At 45.5% G+C, this 18,941-nt stretch overlaps 4 protein-coding genes across 5 annotated transcripts; 3 read left to right on the forward strand and 1 right to left on the reverse strand.

The window, feature by feature from the left end:
* Positions 1 to 247: 247 nt before the first annotated feature.
* Positions 248 to 13,449, forward strand: LOC6540889 (platelet-derived growth factor receptor alpha). The gene is made up of 15 exons (XM_001968505.3): positions 248 to 1,020; positions 9,405 to 9,666; positions 9,851 to 9,953; positions 10,063 to 10,299; positions 10,385 to 10,568; positions 10,929 to 11,161; positions 11,227 to 11,267; positions 11,327 to 11,481; positions 11,544 to 11,583; positions 11,647 to 11,812; positions 11,871 to 12,025; positions 12,092 to 12,323; positions 12,374 to 12,500; positions 12,558 to 12,663; positions 12,760 to 13,449. The coding sequence occupies exons 2-15, from the start codon at positions 9,442 to 9,444 to the stop codon at positions 13,117 to 13,119; spliced, it is 2,364 nt and encodes a 787-aa protein (XP_001968541.1). The 5' UTR covers positions 248 to 1,020; positions 9,405 to 9,441; the 3' UTR covers positions 13,120 to 13,449.
* LOC6541012 (facilitated trehalose transporter Tret1) lies at positions 5,297 to 7,775 on the forward strand. The gene is made up of 5 exons (XM_001968504.3): positions 5,297 to 5,595; positions 5,867 to 6,099; positions 6,166 to 6,296; positions 6,718 to 7,070; positions 7,126 to 7,775. Exons 1-5 carry the CDS (start codon positions 5,523 to 5,525, stop codon positions 7,743 to 7,745), a joined length of 1,410 nt encoding a protein of 469 aa, XP_001968540.1. The 5' UTR covers positions 5,297 to 5,522; the 3' UTR covers positions 7,746 to 7,775.
* Positions 13,157 to 15,807, reverse strand: LOC6542512 (fidgetin-like protein 1). 2 transcript variants are annotated; one of them, XM_001968506.3, is made up of 8 exons: positions 15,619 to 15,807; positions 15,102 to 15,558; positions 14,822 to 14,964; positions 14,667 to 14,761; positions 14,314 to 14,603; positions 13,782 to 14,201; positions 13,579 to 13,715; positions 13,157 to 13,461 (listed from the first exon to the last, which is right to left on the reverse strand). In XM_001968506.3, the coding sequence occupies exons 1-7, from the start codon at positions 15,675 to 15,677 to the stop codon at positions 13,596 to 13,598; spliced, it is 1,584 nt and encodes a 527-aa protein (XP_001968542.1). In that variant the 5' UTR covers positions 15,678 to 15,807; the 3' UTR covers positions 13,157 to 13,461; positions 13,579 to 13,595. The 2 variants fall into 2 exon arrangements, with proteins under 2 accessions (XP_001968542.1, XP_026835509.1); XM_026979708.1 differs by lacking the exon at positions 13,157 to 13,461 and having other exon boundaries at positions 13,504 to 13,715.
* A 72-nt stretch (positions 15,808 to 15,879) lies between these two features.
* LOC6541420 (facilitated trehalose transporter Tret1) lies at positions 15,880 to 18,827 on the forward strand. Its single transcript, XM_026979374.1, has 7 exons — positions 15,880 to 16,050; positions 16,118 to 16,552; positions 16,681 to 16,913; positions 17,283 to 17,957; positions 18,025 to 18,228; positions 18,382 to 18,447; positions 18,507 to 18,827. Exons 2-7 carry the CDS (start codon positions 16,495 to 16,497, stop codon positions 18,726 to 18,728), a joined length of 1,458 nt encoding a protein of 485 aa, XP_026835175.1. The 5' UTR covers positions 15,880 to 16,050; positions 16,118 to 16,494; the 3' UTR covers positions 18,729 to 18,827.
* Positions 18,828 to 18,941: the final 114 nt, after the last annotated feature.

An 18,941-nucleotide genomic window follows, 5' to 3' on the forward strand; every position in this document is an offset into this window, starting at 1 on the left:
TTGTATGCTTTATACACTTGCAGGAATACTTCATAATATTAGGGCCGCATATTGCATATCTCTCAAGTGCGTATACTTATAGCGTAAATGTGGGCAAAATATGCAGAATTTTAGAGCAACACTGAAGGAAATTTAAGAATAAAAACAAAGTTGGGAATATTCTGTACCATTCAGACTATTCTGTACTATAGGAATTCACACTGTACCATTCGCACGCATCCGACACCCAAATATACAATGCGTGCAGTGGAGCTTTTGCGTAAAAGCTCGCAGTAAATGCAAAAGCAAAGGTTGGCCGTCGGCAATTGTTATCATTCGGCCAAAAACGCTTGTTGCTTCAACTTGTCGCGGACTCCGCGGCGGCTACGTAATTTTTCCCGCGATCCAGCTGAGTTTTCAAATCGCTTGATCGTCTAAACACGTTGTTGGCGCGTAAATCGAAGCAGTGAGAGTGCGAAATTGAATTTGTGATTAAATAATGCCTGTTTAATGGGCAGTGTGAAAGGGCGGAAGGAAGGAATTAATATTGATGCATAATATTATAAGTGCGAGTGCATACAAAGCGAGTTCGGTATTCGGTATTCTGCGTGTGCGAAGCGGAAACGGAAATGCAATAAATTAAAGTGCATATCAGATGGCCCAACTAGTGTAATTATGGTGAACGAATCAAGGAAATCATTAATAATGGAAATCAAACAAGTTTAAAAATAAATATGCCAAAGTAAACAAAGTGTGGAAATTGTTTGTGAAATATATATGAACGGAAATATAATTATTTTGCAAATATCCCGCATAAGTGCCCCCGAAAAGCACCCAGTGTTTGTTTCTTTTATTTTCCCAAAAAAATTATACAAATTCGACGAGTGAATGTTTACTGCCCAGTGGATGGGGAAAGCAAAGAGCCCGAAAAAGTGTTGGGCGTAAACAAAAATTTGAAAACCCAAAATTGTTGCCTCCGAGGCCATCAGCTGAAAAGTCAACAAACTGGAGGAGACTCGAGCGCAGAGTAAACCGCAAATGGTGAGTCCCACATAGAAGAATCCCACTTGAAGGCGTTTGGCTTTCCTGGGCTTGAAAGTTCTAGTCTTCAAAGTTCTTGATTTTTTGAATTTCTCGGAACTCCCCTAGTAATTTCTCATGTGCGTGCATTACTTTTATCGTTCGTTATTGATGATCGCTTCAATTGCGGCGCAAACTGCGTAATTGATATTCCAGTTGACTCCGATCAATCTAGATGGGCGATGATTTCTCACCCAGGTAATTGCCGCATGCCACGCCCCCTTTTGGGGACACCAAAATTGGTGTTCTCGTGCTGCGGCACTTACCCCTTCGATTTGCTGGAAGGGTGGTAGGGAGGTGGGTGGTGTTTCAATTTTTATTAGATTGTGCCATTGTTATTTTCGATTTTGGGCTTGCAATTCATTTTTTCGGCGCGGTAGGGGCCACTTAAAGTGATAAGCAAAGTGTCGCCGTTTGGGCCCAGCATTTGTGATTGTGTACGACGCACAATATAGACGCTATATATTAGGTATTCTGTCAGGCCAGTTACTCCACTAATTATTAAACTGAAAATGATCACACTGCTCCAGCATGCTCGCACCTGGCAGGGGTTCCCTCCCCCCGGCGTTTTATTACAGCTTAAAAGCATGTTATTTATTATTGAGAGCATGGTCAACAAAGGTGGAGGCAACGACACAAGTACAGTATCAATACAGTATATATACGCTATATACCAGCACATGATTAAGTAGCCCCATTTAATCTACTTAAACACGCGCCCCAATTGATAAATAATGGCAGTCAAAGACCAAACAGCGACATTTCTGGGCCCATTGCTTGGAATTCAGCAATTAGCTGGATTTAATCGCTCAAATTCCTTGATCCCCTTAATTTAACTTTTGAGAACGGCCACTAAGGAATGCTTTTTCAGGAGCCTAAAACTATTTGGGTTTAACCATTCGAGTGCTTACTTATTTCTTCAAAGCGCAAACAAAGTTTGTGTACGCAAACAACGATTTAAATCCCCCAAGCCTCGTAGGCCGAAATTCCTTTTAATATCCGAGAGCAAAAAGATTAAAGAGCCACTTTTATGTTGGCGAAATCAAGGAGCAGTAAGTCTGAAACAAAGAACTTTCTTCAACAGAACAGCAAAGTGAAGGAAACAATGGAATAAACTTATGAAAGTTCAAAACATTAAAGCAATATTCCAACTACAATTATGTTGCTGGTACTTCAAATCCTACCCTCGTTCTTGGAGCCTGCAAGTTCTTCGATTTGCCAAGCATATGTCCATATGGTGAAAAGAAATCGAAGTGATTTCCAAAATACCTCAGTTCTGATAAATCGCAATTCACACAGATGTTTGCTAGCGTCATAGCCCAGTTTTCTCTCTGATTTTTTGTTATTGTCAAATTGTTTTCACTTCGTGTGTATTTCGCGCACTATCTCACAAACACACTACAATGCTTGTACGAGTATATAACGCCGCTCGTCCCAGTATCTCATCAATTATTTTGCGAGTAGTTGCCATTGGACCCAGACATTGAAAGCTTTAAAAGGCTCCCGCAAATAGCAAACAATTCCAGGGACGATGAAACTCACACAAACTTCGGGTGTAGAGCGCCCATTTTACTGCTGAATGATTTAATACTAATTACTCTGCCCAAAGGCCAACACGGAATCAGACTCAAATAAAAGACATAAGGAAAACCCTTTAGCAAGGGACATTTGCATTTAGAAATGTAAATTATAAGTCATTACAACACTGAGAAATCAATGTGGTATTTGCATCCCTACCCAACTGGAACTAATTCATGTGGTATATATACATTTCCAACACTTTTATATCTGGACATCACCAGTTAGGTGCGCACATTCATCCCTGGTTTAAAGTCCATTTCGGGTACTTAAGGTTGTTTTTCTGGCTTATCTTCCAAAGTCTGCGCAGAAATGGCAAACGATACCCCAAATTAGTTGTAAATCATTTATGAACTTCATAACAAGGGAATATCGTTGAAAGACGCTATTATTGTCATAGGTGCACACTTTGGCCTCAGCAACAGACAAATTTTTAGTTTATGGCTGCGGCCGCTGAAAGCTGTGCGTTGTTTTTCCCATCGGAACCGGCAAACCAAAACAAATTGTTCAAGTTGCCGTGAAATGGAATACAAATTGAACTTATCAATAAATCGAGTGGGCGATAACGATTAGAAACAAAAACAAAAAAAAAAGAAACACACGCAATGACGCGACCAAAATTCGAACCGAGCCCAAAAACCAAAGAGCAGCGAGTTTCTACACCACCTGCTATCAAATTTGGCCCCCAGTCTCAGGTGGAAAGAACAGCAGTGGCGACAAGGGCTTAAAGTCGTTCCCCTTGACAGTTGTATGCTTTCCATTTTGCACCCCATGCGCCAGCATATGGAAGGCAAAAGTATCGAATCCCTGATCCTGACCAGAACAGGAACATATACGTGCATGCATTTTCCCTTTCTCATAGGAAATGTAGCAAATGGTAAGTGTGGTTTCAGCCTTATGCTAGCAGTGGCCGGCACTCAGTGGCTGCAAACTTATCAGTTGATTAAAATACAGGCCATTTAATTTATGAGTATCCCACGACTTGGTCTAGCCGTACTCACCTCTGGCGGGCTTTTAAAGTCAGGTGGTTGGACAGAATCGAAATCAGGGCACCTACCTCACGTTGAAAGGCTGATATGGCTGATATCAGCTCGCTTTATTTAAGGCTAACAATATTGGGAAATTCTACGTATACGTATGCATATCCACATGTATGGATGTACTTCGCCCAAGTACCTTTCTCCCATTGATTGCCATGTTCTCTGCACTATTCGCACGATGTGAACAACAGTTTTAAAGTCTTCCATTTCTCCCACAAGCCATTGTATGGACCGTGTTTATCACCCTAAAATGGCTGAAATGCGTCATGACTGAAATATGGGAGCAAATGGATATATGTGCATACAAAAAAAGTGCTGGTCATTCCGCCAAAGTGACGTGATATTGAAAACCCATTGAGCCTGAGCATAAAAGGCCATGGCGATAATGGATTCAAATATATTAAAAATACCTTCTTAAGGTATGCTGAGTGTTACCTAAACAATATCTCCTGTATGTGAACACTGCATGAAAGCAGCCGTAATCAGGGGTTTTTGACAAATCAAAGTTCATACTAAATCATCGAGGCATTAAAATGAAACCAGGCAATCGATTCTTATCTATACAAAGTGCAGTGCGTTATTGTGGCCTTTATTTCCGAAAGTCATGGATATGTAATATTTTATCTTTCAATATGTATTTTCCATTCTGTGGGCCAGCTGAAAATTTTTTTCGTTTTTATTAGTCTTGTATATTTCTATCGATTGGGCAACACTTTTGCAACACCCACTCTACCGCCCACTCTACTCTAACGCCCACTCTTTTTAAAAATAAAGTGGTATTTTTGCACTTTTTTATATATTTTGTAAATTTTTATAGATTTGCCCACACTTTTAAAAAAATTTTCATTTTTTCCCAATTTCTACCGATATTCCAGAAAATGTTGAAATTGATCGTTTGCACTTCCACTAGCTGAGTAGCGGGTATCAAATAGTCGGCGAACTCGACTATAGCATTCTTCTATCTTGTTTTATAATAAATTCAATAAATTCACCTAGATCAGGTCAGATCAAAACTCATATAAGTTCTCCTATAGTAAATGTATTCATCTCGGTAAGTCTTGAAATTGAATTGATATTATTTGTGGCAGAAAAGTGTTGCCACGTGCGTGTTTGCACATAATAACAGTGTCACCCCGACGTGTTTGCCCATCATAATAGTGTTACTCTATTGTACGTTGAGTGACGCCTTAAAAGCGCGCGTGTTTTGCTATTTGAACGCGCAAATGGTGTTTGGAGTGCAAATAGATGCGCGTAGGTCAGGGAATCCGCTGCAGAATCCACGGAACATAACTACAACTGAAGCGTCACAGCCAAAGCGAATCAACATGTTTCCGTTCGTCCACAAATTGTGAACTTCGGATAAAAGAGTGGGGCAAACAGACGCGAAGCGAATCCGGAAGATTTACTGATGTGTGCCGAGTATTACGGAGCAACAGCTCTGGGCAGCGGCCACCACCCATCCAGAAAGCGGTATGACGGATCTCGTAATCTGCGGCTGACTCCGGACTCCCGAACTGCGTAATCGTTGGCAGTTTCTTAGATGAAATAGTAGATGTTTACCCAAAGATTTAGATACGAATACGGTATAAAGGGGTCTTCGCCGCCTATTTCACAAGCCATTTTCGTAGTAAAGCTGAACCGTTGATGTCAACGCGGAACCCTCAAGGACACAGAGCATGGAAAAAGGACATTTGACCACGAAGTTCACACGCAAGTGCTTTAAGGCAACCTAGGACATTCTACACACCGAGGCTCTCCAACTGTGATATACGAGATTCAAGGATTTAGCCGTAGACGTTCATAGTCATAGGATAATTAAATTAAATCCCAAGGACTCTCGCCAGAATGCTGCTCAACGTATTCAAATCGGGCATCTTCCAGTGGCAGTTTCGCCGCCAACTGCTGGTCTCTTTGAGTGGTATGTTAATGAAGATAAGACGGATTTACAGCTCAACTGGAAGTGGAAAGTTTTGCATCCATATCCATGTCATGTTGTGGACAAAAAAACTTTTCATAGGCGCTATTCGCGGAAGCCATGGCAACCAAGAGGCCCCAAAATTGACACAAAGTTGACGGGTGAAAATTAAGTTTCCAATTTCACGTGTATGCCTATGCAAATGAGGCACTTGAGCTGTCCATTCGCCCTCGAGAGATGATGATGTCATGTGCTGATCTGAATGTTCTTGTAGCCACCCTGATAACCTTCTGCCATGGCATCGCCCTGGGTTGGCTGTCGCCCATGCTGCCCAAGCTGCTCTCCCCACAGGAGACGCCACTCACCTTCTCCATCGACGTGAACGAGGCCTCCTGGCTGGGAGCAATCATCAGCCTCGGTGGCATAAGCGGAAACTTTTCATTTTCCTACGTGATGAACCGCTTTGGCAGGAAAGTTGCGATATACGCGCTCGCAGTGCCGAACACGGTGAGTTTTCACTAACTTTTTCGATGGTAACTAGCATCTGATGTGGTTCTCCCTTGCATACCCAAGTGCATCTGGTTCCTGTTCTACTTCGCCCAGAGCATCGAGTGGCTCTATGTGGCTAGGGTGTGTGCGGGTCTAACCGGCGGCGGCATGTTTGTCGTTTTACCCATCTTCATTGGCGAAATCGCCGACAACAGGTGAGTGAATGGGAAAGTGAAAGTATTGCATTCGCGTTAGAAAAGTTGCATGAAAAGATGGAATTTCGAAAAGATATCCGGTGCCAGAACAGATAAGTGAATTCAGATATTAACTACTACTATACCAAAGCCATTATACATTGGCGGAGCTGTCTAACATGTCGTATACGGAATTTCCTAAAGGCCCTTTGTGCACGCGTTGCCATTGTCCTTGGAAAATGAAAAGATGGCTTAACTTTTAAGTCGCAACATTTTTGGGACCATGACATGGACATGACAAAATGGCATGTAAAAATATTCATTTTACAAAATCCTGGATTTGGCATAGTTTCATGGAACTGCGGAGAAAGGGACGAGGCAGAATGGATTATACCAAAATTGAGTTTCGCCGAATAACAGAATTTTTCCCCTAACTCGTCAGCATTCGCGGTCGCCTGTGCTCCTTTTTTACGCTCACCATGAACACGGGTATAATGGTGGGCTTCATAGTGTCCTCGCACATCGCTTACCACGTGATACCCTGTGCCGTTGTGGGGCTGCCCGTGCTGTACGTGTTCCTGGCCACCCGGTACCCGGAGCCACCGCAGCAGTTAATGCGGTGGAAGCGCGACGAGGAGGCCGAGAAGTCACTGAGGTTCTATCGCCGCTGCGACGGACCCAATGTTTCCAAGGAGGCGGAGCGGGCGTATCAGAAGCAGTTGGACGAGATGCGGCTGGCCATTCAGGAGCAGAACAAGGACTCTAACGACAATGGTCTCTCCATGTCCGATTTCCGTAAGAGGTATTCCGAAGTACACTCGAAAGCATACTTAGATCCACATCCTTGCAGTCACCAAGCGTGCCTTGAAAGCCCTGGCCACGGGATTGGTTCTGATGATAGCCAACATCTTCACTGGCACCTTCGCCTTCAACAACTACATGTCGAACATCTTTGATGCCGTGCACACGCAGCTGGATCCCAATACGAACACCATTATTATTGGAGCGGTGCAGATCCTGGGCACCCTGGCCAGTATATACTTGGTGGATCGCTATGGACGCAAGATCCTGCTGATAGTGTCATGTGCGGGCAGTGGCATCGGAACGTCCGCCTTTGGGCTGTACGCCTTCTATGCGGAGGAGCAGAAGGTGGACCTGTCGGCCTTCTCCGCCTGGCTGCCCGTCACCCTGATGGCCTTCATCATCTTCATTGCCAACGTGGGCGTCATCTCGGTGACGATGGTGGTTTTGGTGGAGATCCTGCCGCAGAAGATCCGGGCGGTGGCCACCAGCTTCTGCCTGGGCTCCCTCAGCTTCTTTGCCTTCGTCTCGCTGAAGACCTTTCCGCTGATGATGTTCCACCTGGGTCTGGCGGCCACCATGTGGTTCTGCGGCACCGTCAGCGTCATTTGCCTCTTCTATGTGGTGGTCTGCGTGGAGGAGACCAAGGGTCGTTCCATGTATGACTAATACCCCGCTGAATAAAGTCCGGATAGTATGCGCAGTGTGTTTTTCTCTGGGCTGGGAGGGCATTAAACCAAAACAAAGCACCGACTGGAAACAGAAGCCACGGGAGGTTCACCCAATAAAGTAGTTGAGCAGACAAGGCTTGATTTATGACCCCCATAATAGCCACCTGTTTTTATTCATCAGCACTTGACGTAATCCCCTCCAGCGACGGAGGAGTTGGACATGTGCAAGTGCCACGAATATCTTTGGAAAAGTACAAAGTTTTCCATCAGCACGGACAAAGTTTTGGGAGGAGGTTACATTATCTATTAAAAGTTCGACGAGTCCTTTAAGCGAACGTGCTTTTCAATGAATAGCTAAGCTTGAACAGAAAACAAGGGTTTACCATGACCTATGGAGTAAGTTTACTCCTTATTGAAAGTCCTTAGGATCCCTTTATAATAAAGGCATTCCATAAGTTTGTATGAGTTGTGCTTGGGTCTTCTTTTGTCTCAAACTAATTTTGAATTCCAATTTATGTTGGAGTATCTCGTTGGATTTTAATATTATGAAGAGGCATAAATAAGAAAAACGCTGAATCACCACGAATGCGATTGTCATTCTATACTGATAGGATCAGCGATAGCAGTGGGCTCTTACGATTCATATTTATGATTGCAGAACCGAAGTGGGAATAAATTCTCAGATTTCGCAGACCAAATCAAAGTATATTTAAGCTGTGTTACCTTTGATAAACACAATAGTTATGCTATCGATATATTTTAGCCCTTAACAATAAAATAGCATTCTGAGATGACACTGTGTAACATGAAGTAATTACATTGATGGGCCCTAAAAATGTGTAGCTTGATTCATTAAATTAGGATTTTTTACAAACTGCAGCAAATTCTGTGAAATGTATACAATTAAGGAAGTCGATTTTAATTGAAACCCATCTGGGAATCGAAGCAGTGGTCAATTTGTAAAGTTTTTCAGTTGTCCGGTCCCACGAATGCCACTTTTCCAGCGAAAATATCGCTTTTTATGAACAAAATGGCAAAGTAATTGATAAGAAAGTGGGTGCACGTGCTCCGTTAACGTGCAATCACCTGAAAAGGTATCGCTTTTTGCTGTTTAGTAAACAACCTATTTTGAGTGCAGTCGACTATTTTGAGCACTATTCTTACTTTTGAGCTTCTATTTTGTTAAGAACAAAAAGCAGTTACTGGCGCAAATATTTGGTTCGGGGGAACCTCTGTGTAATTAGTTTGGCTTCTCTTTGTGGATGTATGTAACTATAAACCATTCTCAAGTAGTTGTTGCCCTTTTCAAAAGTTAAATTAGAAACAATTAAATGTATACGACCCTAATTTGTGTTCATTTGCTTAGCTTTATCGCCCCACCGGCTCACTTTCCATCCCTGTTTACAGAGGTATTAGGTAACCTACTATAATTTGCGTGCGCAATGCGGAGTTCATGGCAGGATAACAGGGCAAAGGTCATGTTGGGCGAAAATGTAAACGAAATGGATCGTCCTGTCTGACTGTGTCATCACAAATCGATTAATTAGAGAGAAGATTAGGCGCTTTTACTATGAATGGCTTGGTTAGTGCAGTTTAAATTGTAAAAAACGAACCAGAAAAAAACGAACCTATAACACAACATTACTTTCTTTGGCAGTGAAAGCCGTTAACTATGTGGAAACTTGGCCATCAGAATGCATCGTTCGACCAAAATTCGGAATAGCGTGGTGCTGATCTTCCTGCTGGTACTAGCACACAATGCCTTTGGCCAAGTTTCCAGGGAGAACGCCACCAATCCCACACTGATATCACTGGTCCAGAGCTCGGAAAAAGAGCCAGAGCACATGGATTCGCATCGGTATGCAACCGGTGTGCCGGAACCAGTAGCCGTGGAGCCCTTAACCAGGATGCGTCCGAACGTGAGTACGCCCAAAGGGTCTCGATTTGCCAAAGAATATCTTGTAAATAATATGCGGAAATTATTATCAAAGATATATTATAGACTGGCTTGTTATTGTATCAGCTATTAGCTGAAATAGCTATTTTATGAGGCTACTGCAGCTAGGTAGTAGTTCCTTTTTACAACTTATGCTCCTTTCTTAGCAAAAACCCGATGGGGAAATCACAGAGCTGAGCACCAATGTAACGCTCTACATGGAGAAAATTCCACGCCTGCAGGTGCGGTGGCAGGATAATTTGCCAGAGGGTGAGTCTTTAATTTAGCGAGTAGCCTGTCAGTTGCAGAAGCCATTTAAGTACTGGTACCCAATACTGCTAGAAATCTTCCTAATCCTGGACATGGCTTGGTTCCATAGGTACTTCGTACAATGTCCTTGTTAGCGCGGTGAACAACAGTCGTTGTCCGGATGCGCCGTGCAGCGAGTACGGCATCAAACAGAAGAATGTGGATCCGCACTTGGTATACCTGCCAGTAAATCCCAACATGAACGTGGAGTCCGTGGACTGCAACTACATGTTTGGCTGCCAGTACCAGGTCATTGTGGAGACGTCCAACGCGATGGTCAGGAGATCTGCCCGCGTCTACATTCCACGTGAGTGGAAAATACATCCCTTAGGGATGTACAAATGTCCCGTTCTTGGAATAACTTCTATCCATCCTTAACTTAATCCGAACAGAGTGCTTGGAGGGCAAATGCTCGTGCCAACTGGCGCCCACCCCGCCAAAGGTCCTGGCCGTGGCCAAAATGCTTAGCAACGAGACCATCAGCATCAACATCTCAATCCTGGCCAGCGAGCTGTTGCGCAAGGAGCAGGACTCCCATCTGCACGAGACATTAAGGACGTATCAAATGCAGTTGAAGTGAGTACTCGCAGCGGGTGGTTATTTAGTTGAGAGGCCCATAATGGCCATCATAAGTCCAATTAAAATTGATAATTGAAATTTCTAATTTAACACGGGTAATTAAAATTACTGTGGTAAATGCAATGACGTCTGGCACTCATGATTTCCAAGTAGACAGTCTATCAATTTCATGCGAATTGCAAAAACATATCACTTTTGTTGGCATATCCATAGAATCCTGAAATTCCTTTAACCTTCTGTAGTGACCAAGATGAACATGCCATGCATGTTGAGCATTCCTGAGCTTCTTTGGAATTTAATCACACGAGGTGTGAAATAATAGCTTTACTTAAACGACTAAACGACTGAAAATTACAGAATCAATGAGGAGACAAACCCCTCGCTTCCCTGGGGCGGAGTATTGAAGCATCTGATGACCCGCGTTTACAAACTCAGTGAACTGAACTTTAGGGCAACTCCCAAGGGATTCGAGGGCGGCATGAAGCTGGGACTGGGCACGCAGCTCAAGGAAAAGGCTTCCCTCAGCCTGCAGGCCGTCATCATCGATCCATCGGGCTGCGAGGGACCACGCAGTGTTACCAAGGTGCCAGGTGAGTGAGTTACATTCCGGAAGGTAATCTCCTGTACCCAAAATGTTTATATTCCATATGAAAAGTGCCTGCGAATCCCGTCCTGCTCACTGAAGGTGATAGTGTGGTAAGCCAGGATTTAATGTCTGTATACGGTCCGAATATTTCCTATTGTTTCCTGTCCAGAGCAACTCCATAGTTGTGATGAGCGCCATGCTGATTGCCATCATCATAGCTGGCCTGATTATTCTGCTCCTCCGCCGCCGAAGAGCCAGGACAACGGCCAAGTTGCGCAAACAGGAGCAGATCTACATCCAGACCTTCGCCACCTCCGCCATCGAGTAAGTATTGAAGGCTGCAAGTGCCTAAGGGAGCTCTTACGAGGTGTACTTATTCGTTTCAGGATGGAGGACAATGTCAATTACGTAGACAAGTATGTGGAGGTAAGTCATTTAAAAGCCGAGAAAATCTGAATCCCACAACTGAACCCACAACATTCCATACAGAAGTCGCAGGTCCTAGGATTGGCGGACATTTTCGAGGTCCCCCACTCGGCCATCCAGATTGGACGGATGTTGGGCGAGGGAGCCTTTGGCCAGGTGCACGAGGCCACTGCCATCAACTTGCGCCGGATGAGAGGCACCACCATCGTGGCAGTGAAGCAACTGAAACGTGAGCAATGCTCGAAAGTTCAGTTGAACGTATACTGAGACTAAACTTTTCTTTGCAGCCAATCCCAAGGCGGATGAAGTAGCCGAGTACCTGGCCGAGATCGAGATGCTCAAGGGCGTGGGCACCCACCACAATGTGGTCTCCTTTCTGGGCTGCTGCACCATCAAGCCGCCATACCTGATGATAATGGAATACGTAAACAAGGGAAACCTGGTAAGTAAGATGATAATCATTCTAACACATAAGAATTGCTGAAAACTGACCATGTTTTGCCCTTAGTTAACCTATTTGCGAACTGTGCGTCAGGAGGCCAGCAAACTGAGGAAGAGAAATGCCAATTACACGTCCTGCAGACCGATTACGAACAGGACCAATAGCACGTCCTCCCCCAAATCACAAAGCGTGAACTACATCGAATTGAAGGCGTCCAGTCAGACCATTGATATGCCACAGGAAGACTCCAGTGGACACATTAATGGCATCCGGCAGCCACATCCCTCGTTTGCCGAAAGTAAGCTGTAATTAGTTGGGCAAAGTCAGTGACTGACACTCTAATTGCAGCCACTTACACCATTGTCGAGGACGAAGATGCATTCGAGTACATATTGGACAACAAGGAACTGCATAATTTCGCCCTACAAATTGCCAATGGGATGCGTTTCCTGGAAGAGCAGGAAATAACGCACCGGTATGCTTAACTGTCACCACCCTCTGAAATGATTATAATGTCTCTTCCCTTTTAAAGCGATTTGGCTGCACGCAACGTGCTTATTGACAGCAATAAGACCCTTAAAATTTCAGATTTCGGCCTTTCCAGGCACGGAATCTATACGAACACAAGGACGCGAAAGGTAGGTTAGATACATTACACTAAGTACGAGTATATGCTTTACGTAAGAGCTCAATCTAAATAGTTCAGGACTTACTTTGTTTGTATCTTCGCTCAGCTCCCACTTCGCTGGCTGTCCATTGAGGCGATTCGCGAAAATGTGTACTCCAGCAAGAGCGATATCTGGGCCTATGGCGTAGTGCTCTGGGAGATCGGCACCTTGGGCGCCTCGCCATATCCGACGATCAGCAACAGCGAGTTAATCCCATTCCTGATGGCGGGCAACCGTCTCGAGCGACCGGAGATCTGCACGCCGCAGGTGTACACCATCATGCTGCAGTGCTGGCTTGAGGAGCCGGAGGAACGACCCACCTTCGATGCGCTGTACAAGGTGCTCAGTCCAAAGACTACCTACGTGGACATCAACAGTCTGAGTGATGATTACGTCTTTCCGCCGATCAGTGAAAATAGGGAATAAGCTCCTACTGTGGAAATAGTTTCTACATCCTTAATCGCTAGTTGCTAATTGTGGAACGCTGCCTCTAACGTCCCTATTCGTTAATTGTTATGCGATTATCCGAAGTGTACAAATATCTCCGTCTGTGTGTGCATATTGCAGTGTTTAAATGTACCGGAACAAAGTTTTGAATTAAGTACAACTTGAGTTAGTGTTTAGTCAGTAGGCTTTAGATTGTCAGCTCAGTTTTGGACTAACTTTACGTGCGAAGTTTCCCGACCTGTTTACGCATTAAGCTAATTAAGGACATTAAACGGACTTTACAGTCTGTCACAATCCGTATACGAACGTAATTTTGATGTGCTGTGAGTTTCAAACGAAGGAAATATATTGAAATTAATTGTATTTCATATTTTAATGTTAGTCTTCGCTAAGCGTTTATGCGTTACTTCAGAGTATTAATAAAATTCAAAAGATTACCGTTTCTGTGCATGCTTTTAATGTCGGACGCCGTATATTTCATTCCAGGCCTCAAACTGTTTGCAGTCCTCCGCAGAAACACTTTTAGATATAACCCGTAACGCCTGCTTGAAATCAGCAATGGTTACGGCAGGTAGCTAGGAAAATAACAATACTAATTTAATTTAACGTCCATTTACGTGGTAGTAAGCAGCAGTGCATACCTGATGCGTCTCTATGACCTCCATTTGGTCGGGTGTCAATGAGCGAAGGGGAGCCATGGATGCATAGCGGCATAGCGTATCCACATCCGCCCCTGAATAGCCATCGGTAAGCTCAGCCAGCTCGGTTATTTGCATGGCATCAAGGCTGTGCTTAACCTGCCGAATTAACTTTTCTATGATTTTCTGGCGTGCCTCCATCGTGGGCAAGGGAACGTACAGACGCCGCACAAATCGCCGGCGTACCGCCTCATCCAGCTCCTGGGGTCGGTTGGTGGCTCCTATTACCAGCACTCGGATTTCCTCATTACTAGCGGCACCGTCCAGGTGAATGAGAAACTCGTTCTTCAGGCGTAGAGTGCTCTCGTTTTCGTTCCCCGAACGCTTGGACAGCAGGGAATCCACCTCATCTATGAATATTATCTGAAATGTACAAAAAGTGTAAGTGCTATAAATATGCAAGACAGTTTAAAAGTTGGTTAGCGTGACAACATTTAGTTAATGAATCTGGGTCCTATAGTCATGCATCACATACCGCTGGTTGATGTGCAGCGGCCACGGCAAACAATGTCTTCACCAGCTTCTCGGCATCGCCGACCCACTTTGAGGTCAGGCTGGACGGATTAATGCTGAAGAACTTGGCCTTCGCCTGGGAAGCAATGCTCTTGGCAATGAGCGTCTTGCCTGTGCCAGGTGGTCCGAACAGGAGAACCCCGCGCGGTGGACACCGCACTCCTGTGAACAAGTCAGGCCGCCGGAGTGGCATGATAATGGCTTCGAGGAATGTGGACTTTGCAGATTCCAGACCGGCAATATCTTCCCAAGCTGAAATCGGTGAACAGGTATTTCGTGAACAGAACGGTTTGTGGCCCCCTAATTACTACCAACCGACAGGTTTGAAATCGTGCATGCTTTCGCCGAGAATCTGCTCCACCATCTTGGAATCCAAGTGGGCCAATGCGGGTGGTATGCTGCTGCACCGTCTGTAAGGAATTGTATACAATAAAATATGCTAGGGCGCTGAATAAATGCAATTTTCTCACGAGCTGGCGGAATTCTCATTACTCGCCACGGGCGACACGAAGTTTGAGCTGACAGTTCGCTTTCCACCCAGCGTTTTTTTCCTGAAATTCATCATGCCGGAAGGGGCTGCATTCATTTCGCCTGCTGTTTGCCCATTTTTTTTCTGTGATATTGAAAACAGAGGCATTATCAAATGGTGTAATCCTATACTGCTGTTGAGTTTTAGTGAAATGCATTCTGACTTTTCGATTTTCGCCAGAATCCACTTTGTATGAAACGCGCACCGCGCATGCAACAAACCTTCAAATCGTCGATGATTAGTTGCTCCCGGGCAGTGCGAAAGCCAAAGCCGCTTTGGAATGAGCTTTGTGGCGGGTACTGCTGTGCATCTATGTCCGTTGTGGAATTAATGGAATTAATCCTTTTCTCCGGCAGATGCCCCTCCGGTCTGTCCTTAACAGGCTGTTTGACCGGGTTACTACATGCAACTTCATGAGACTGCAGATCACTGGAGGCAATCTCTGTTGCCTGGCAACTTTCGTAGGAGCCCCTGCACTTCCGCTCAAAGACCACATCAGGGGGCATCTCGTACAAGAAGTCTGTATAGGTAATCCGCGGACTCGTCCTGCGACTCCTTGTTATTGTTTGCTGGCAGCGCTCTAAGTGCTCCTCCATCGCTGTCTCCGTGCTTTCGCATGTCTGCAGCCTGTCGTGGTGATCCTTTAGCGCGGCGAAGTAGGTGGAATCGCTGCAGGATCTGGAGTGGGACATGTGGAGTCCTTTTAAGAGGTGAGGTAATAATGATGTGCGAGCTCACCTGGTCTGCTGGCATATCAGGAGCAGTTGGGTGCGCCACGAGCTCTGTTCGTCGCTCATGTTGTGGCAATAAAAACAAGTAAAAGCTTTAGTTTCTAAACAAAATTAAAAAGTAAAAGACGCGGCAAATATAGCAATCATCTGTTTAGCCAAGTTGCAATGGGGATCGGTGGTATCGTTATCGATATACCCTTATAGCATATTTCCACCAGGTTCCAATTGATAGTTGGTCTGGTCTGCACTCTTCAAGCATATGTGATCGGCTATCGTTGTTATCGAAACCGATTGTTTTTCTATCTATCGAGTTCAAAATTAGTATGAAGACATTGTCACCACATTAATACAGTTTATTCGGAAATTATACTCGTTTATTATATTATTTATTATTTGCAAGCTTTTAACATTATGCTTTTTTCATCTCTTTGGCCTTTCAGTAAGTCTGCTTCGCCCAATTAATGTTCAATTGCTTTCAATTGGTTCGCTTCGTTTTAATTAAAAAGCATTGTGAGCCACCCTTGGATTTCACCATAAACAAAACTAGCTACCAAGCCAGACGTCCTCAGATCTTATCGCCACATCGGTCTGTATGCTCACGTTGGGCAAATATATACCTGCATATTGCTCATCCCGGCCATCTCAACTGCCAACTATACGAAAACACGTCCGGACACGGTCTACGGTCGTTTCGTGGCCCGTGGATGGGGTTCAACTGGTGGCGCATAGTACGGGTGTTATCTGAGATAACGGCGCCGAAGCCTTGGCCATAAATACCCCACAGCATCCATTAACTGACTCTCATTTCAGCAGTCAGTGCAGTGAATTGCAGGTGTTTTCCCCAGGCTTCCCCATTGGGTTTTGGATACCGCGGCTATACAAAATGTGCCTGCCGAAAAGAGTGGGTGGACCGGCCATCCAGAGTGTTGCCACGGCCTTAGGTGAGCTCTTCCAGATTCACCCTTGCCTTAATAGAAATAAGTAATATTAGTGTTAGTTTGCCACTAGTTGCGCTCTACTTTCCTTGTACACAATAAAGAGATCCAATGTATTGATTACCCAACTTCAGGCAACATTCTCTGCTTTAACTTTGGCCTCATGTTTGGCATTACTCCGGCGCACATGACGCTGTACGAGTCGGAGGAGCGGACTCCTCTGAACCAGGCCACCGATCCGGCGGGAACCGCGTGGCTGACAGGATACCTCTTCCTCAGCGCAGCCGTGGGAGCCCTGGTCTCTGGATTCCTGGCCCTGAAAATCGGTCCCAAGTCCGTGCTACTCTGCTCTGGACTGCTCCAAATTGTGAGTAAAAACTGGAAGTAGAACGGGGGCAAGGGGTAAGCGAATGTCCATAGTTACATCAATTTCAGCACATGGTTCGTTAAATCGGAAAATTTGCATGTATATTGAACGTTTCTTTTTTTGTTCAATGATGAATAAATATGGTAGTGACAGTAAGTATATGCAAAGATTTAAAAACCTGGGACCTTTTAAAGGACACATTAAATTGTCGAAAAGCATAGTTGTGATATTTAAGCATCCAAATCAAAGCACAAATTTAATAACTCCATATTGAAAACTAGTTAATCACTTGTACTTACCACGTTTTCTGATCAGTAAAGGGACGTATTTCCCTTTTCATAGAAATAAGACTGAATATTATCCTTCCAGTCTGGTTGGGCCTGCATCCATTTTGGCTACGACATAGTGCACATCTACGCCTCCCGCCTATTCGCGGGCGTGGCGTCCGGCGCCGCATTTGTGGCGCTACCGATTTTCATCAACGAGATTGCCGAGTCGCGGGAGAAGGCAGCCCGTCTGACATTCACCATCGAGCTGTGGCGCACGCTGGGCATCCTGGTTGGATTTGTGCTGGGCTTCTATGTGCCCTACGCCTTCGTGAACATCGTGGGCTGTGCGGTGTCCTTTGTGTTCAGCATGACATTTCCCTTTGTGCAGGAGAGTCCCCACTACTATCTGCGCAAGAACAACTTGGCCAGCTTGGAGAAGTCGCTGCGCTGGTATCGCGGCATCCGGGACATCGACGATCGCGAGAAGCCGGAGTATCTCAGCGAGCTGGACGAGTTCCAGGCGGAGCTGCGGAGCAGGGACAAGAACGTGGGCTCCACGCCCATGTCGCACGGCTACATCATCCGGCTGGTCTTCGTCAGCTTCCTGCTGACCGTGTGCGCCAAACTGAGCGGCGTGTTCGTGGAGCTGAACTACGCAGCCGACTTCCTCGGCCGCACCGGCTATTCCACGGAAACCAATTACGTAGTTTTGGCCAGCGCCCAGTGCGCTGGAGCGCTCCTCGCACGGCTCGTCGGTCCGCGTTTGCCGCGCAAGGTTAGTCTGCAACTAGGTCTCAATCAGTACTAACCAGCAACACCTGCCACTAATTTCCCCTCTGCAGCTCCTGCTGTGCCTCTCCTCGCTTTTCGCTGCGGCGGCAGTCATTGCACTGGCACTATTCAAGACCTACGGACACCTTTGGCTGCTGGGCAACTGGGCGGATCGCAATTTGCCCATTGTTCTGCTGGCCATCCAGCTGGCTGTGGTCAGCTTTGGCCTTTATCCCCTGGCCGCGGTTGTTAGCAGCGAGGTTTTGCCCACCAAGGTAAGCGGGTTGTGTGCCAATTTGCGTGCTCCCCACTCCAAATTTATATTTATCCTGGCAATGGTTTGGCCTAATTAATTTAAAGCCATCGTTCCAAGTTCACTAGAACCAGCTTGTTAGTTTATGCGCCTAATTGACTGCATTTCTTGGCAGCTCCACGACTTGTTGTACTCACTGGCATCTGCTGTTTCGTGGCTCCTGCTCTTCGGCATGATAGAGGTGGGTGTTCCCGACGAGAATCCTGGCAGTGTAGGTCTATTAACGCGAATTGTTTGCAGGCATTCAATGCGGTTAAGGCCACAATTGCGCCTGGGCTGGTTCTGTATCTGTGGGTCTTCGCCGGAGCCTCCATTTTCGTGGGCCTCATTTCGCTGCCACTTCTGCCGGAAACCCGCAACCGCCGTCCTTCGGCGGTGCAGCGGGAACTGGGATACGTGGACGATGGCGGAGTGGCCAAGGGATCGGCGGTGACGAACGGACACATCGCCACCCATATCTGAGACGCTCGAGTAGTCCCTCCTGTTAGCTTTACCAACGATATTAGCAACGAATTTAGTTTTAGTCCGCCCAGAGCGCTATTTAATAAATAAAAAATTAAAACAAACCACTTCCCACCTAGTATTTCGCCAAGTGATGATGGCCCACAAAAGTATGCAATGCATTGGCTTGCCTACATGATTAATTCGTGATTACTCAACGGCTGGCAACGGCAA

This window comes from Drosophila erecta, unplaced genomic scaffold, assembly GCF_003286155.1.
Source record: "Drosophila erecta strain 14021-0224.00,06,07 unplaced genomic scaffold, DereRS2 tig00000055-arrow-pilon, whole genome shotgun sequence".
NCBI lineage: Eukaryota > Metazoa > Arthropoda > Insecta > Diptera > Drosophilidae > Drosophila > Drosophila erecta.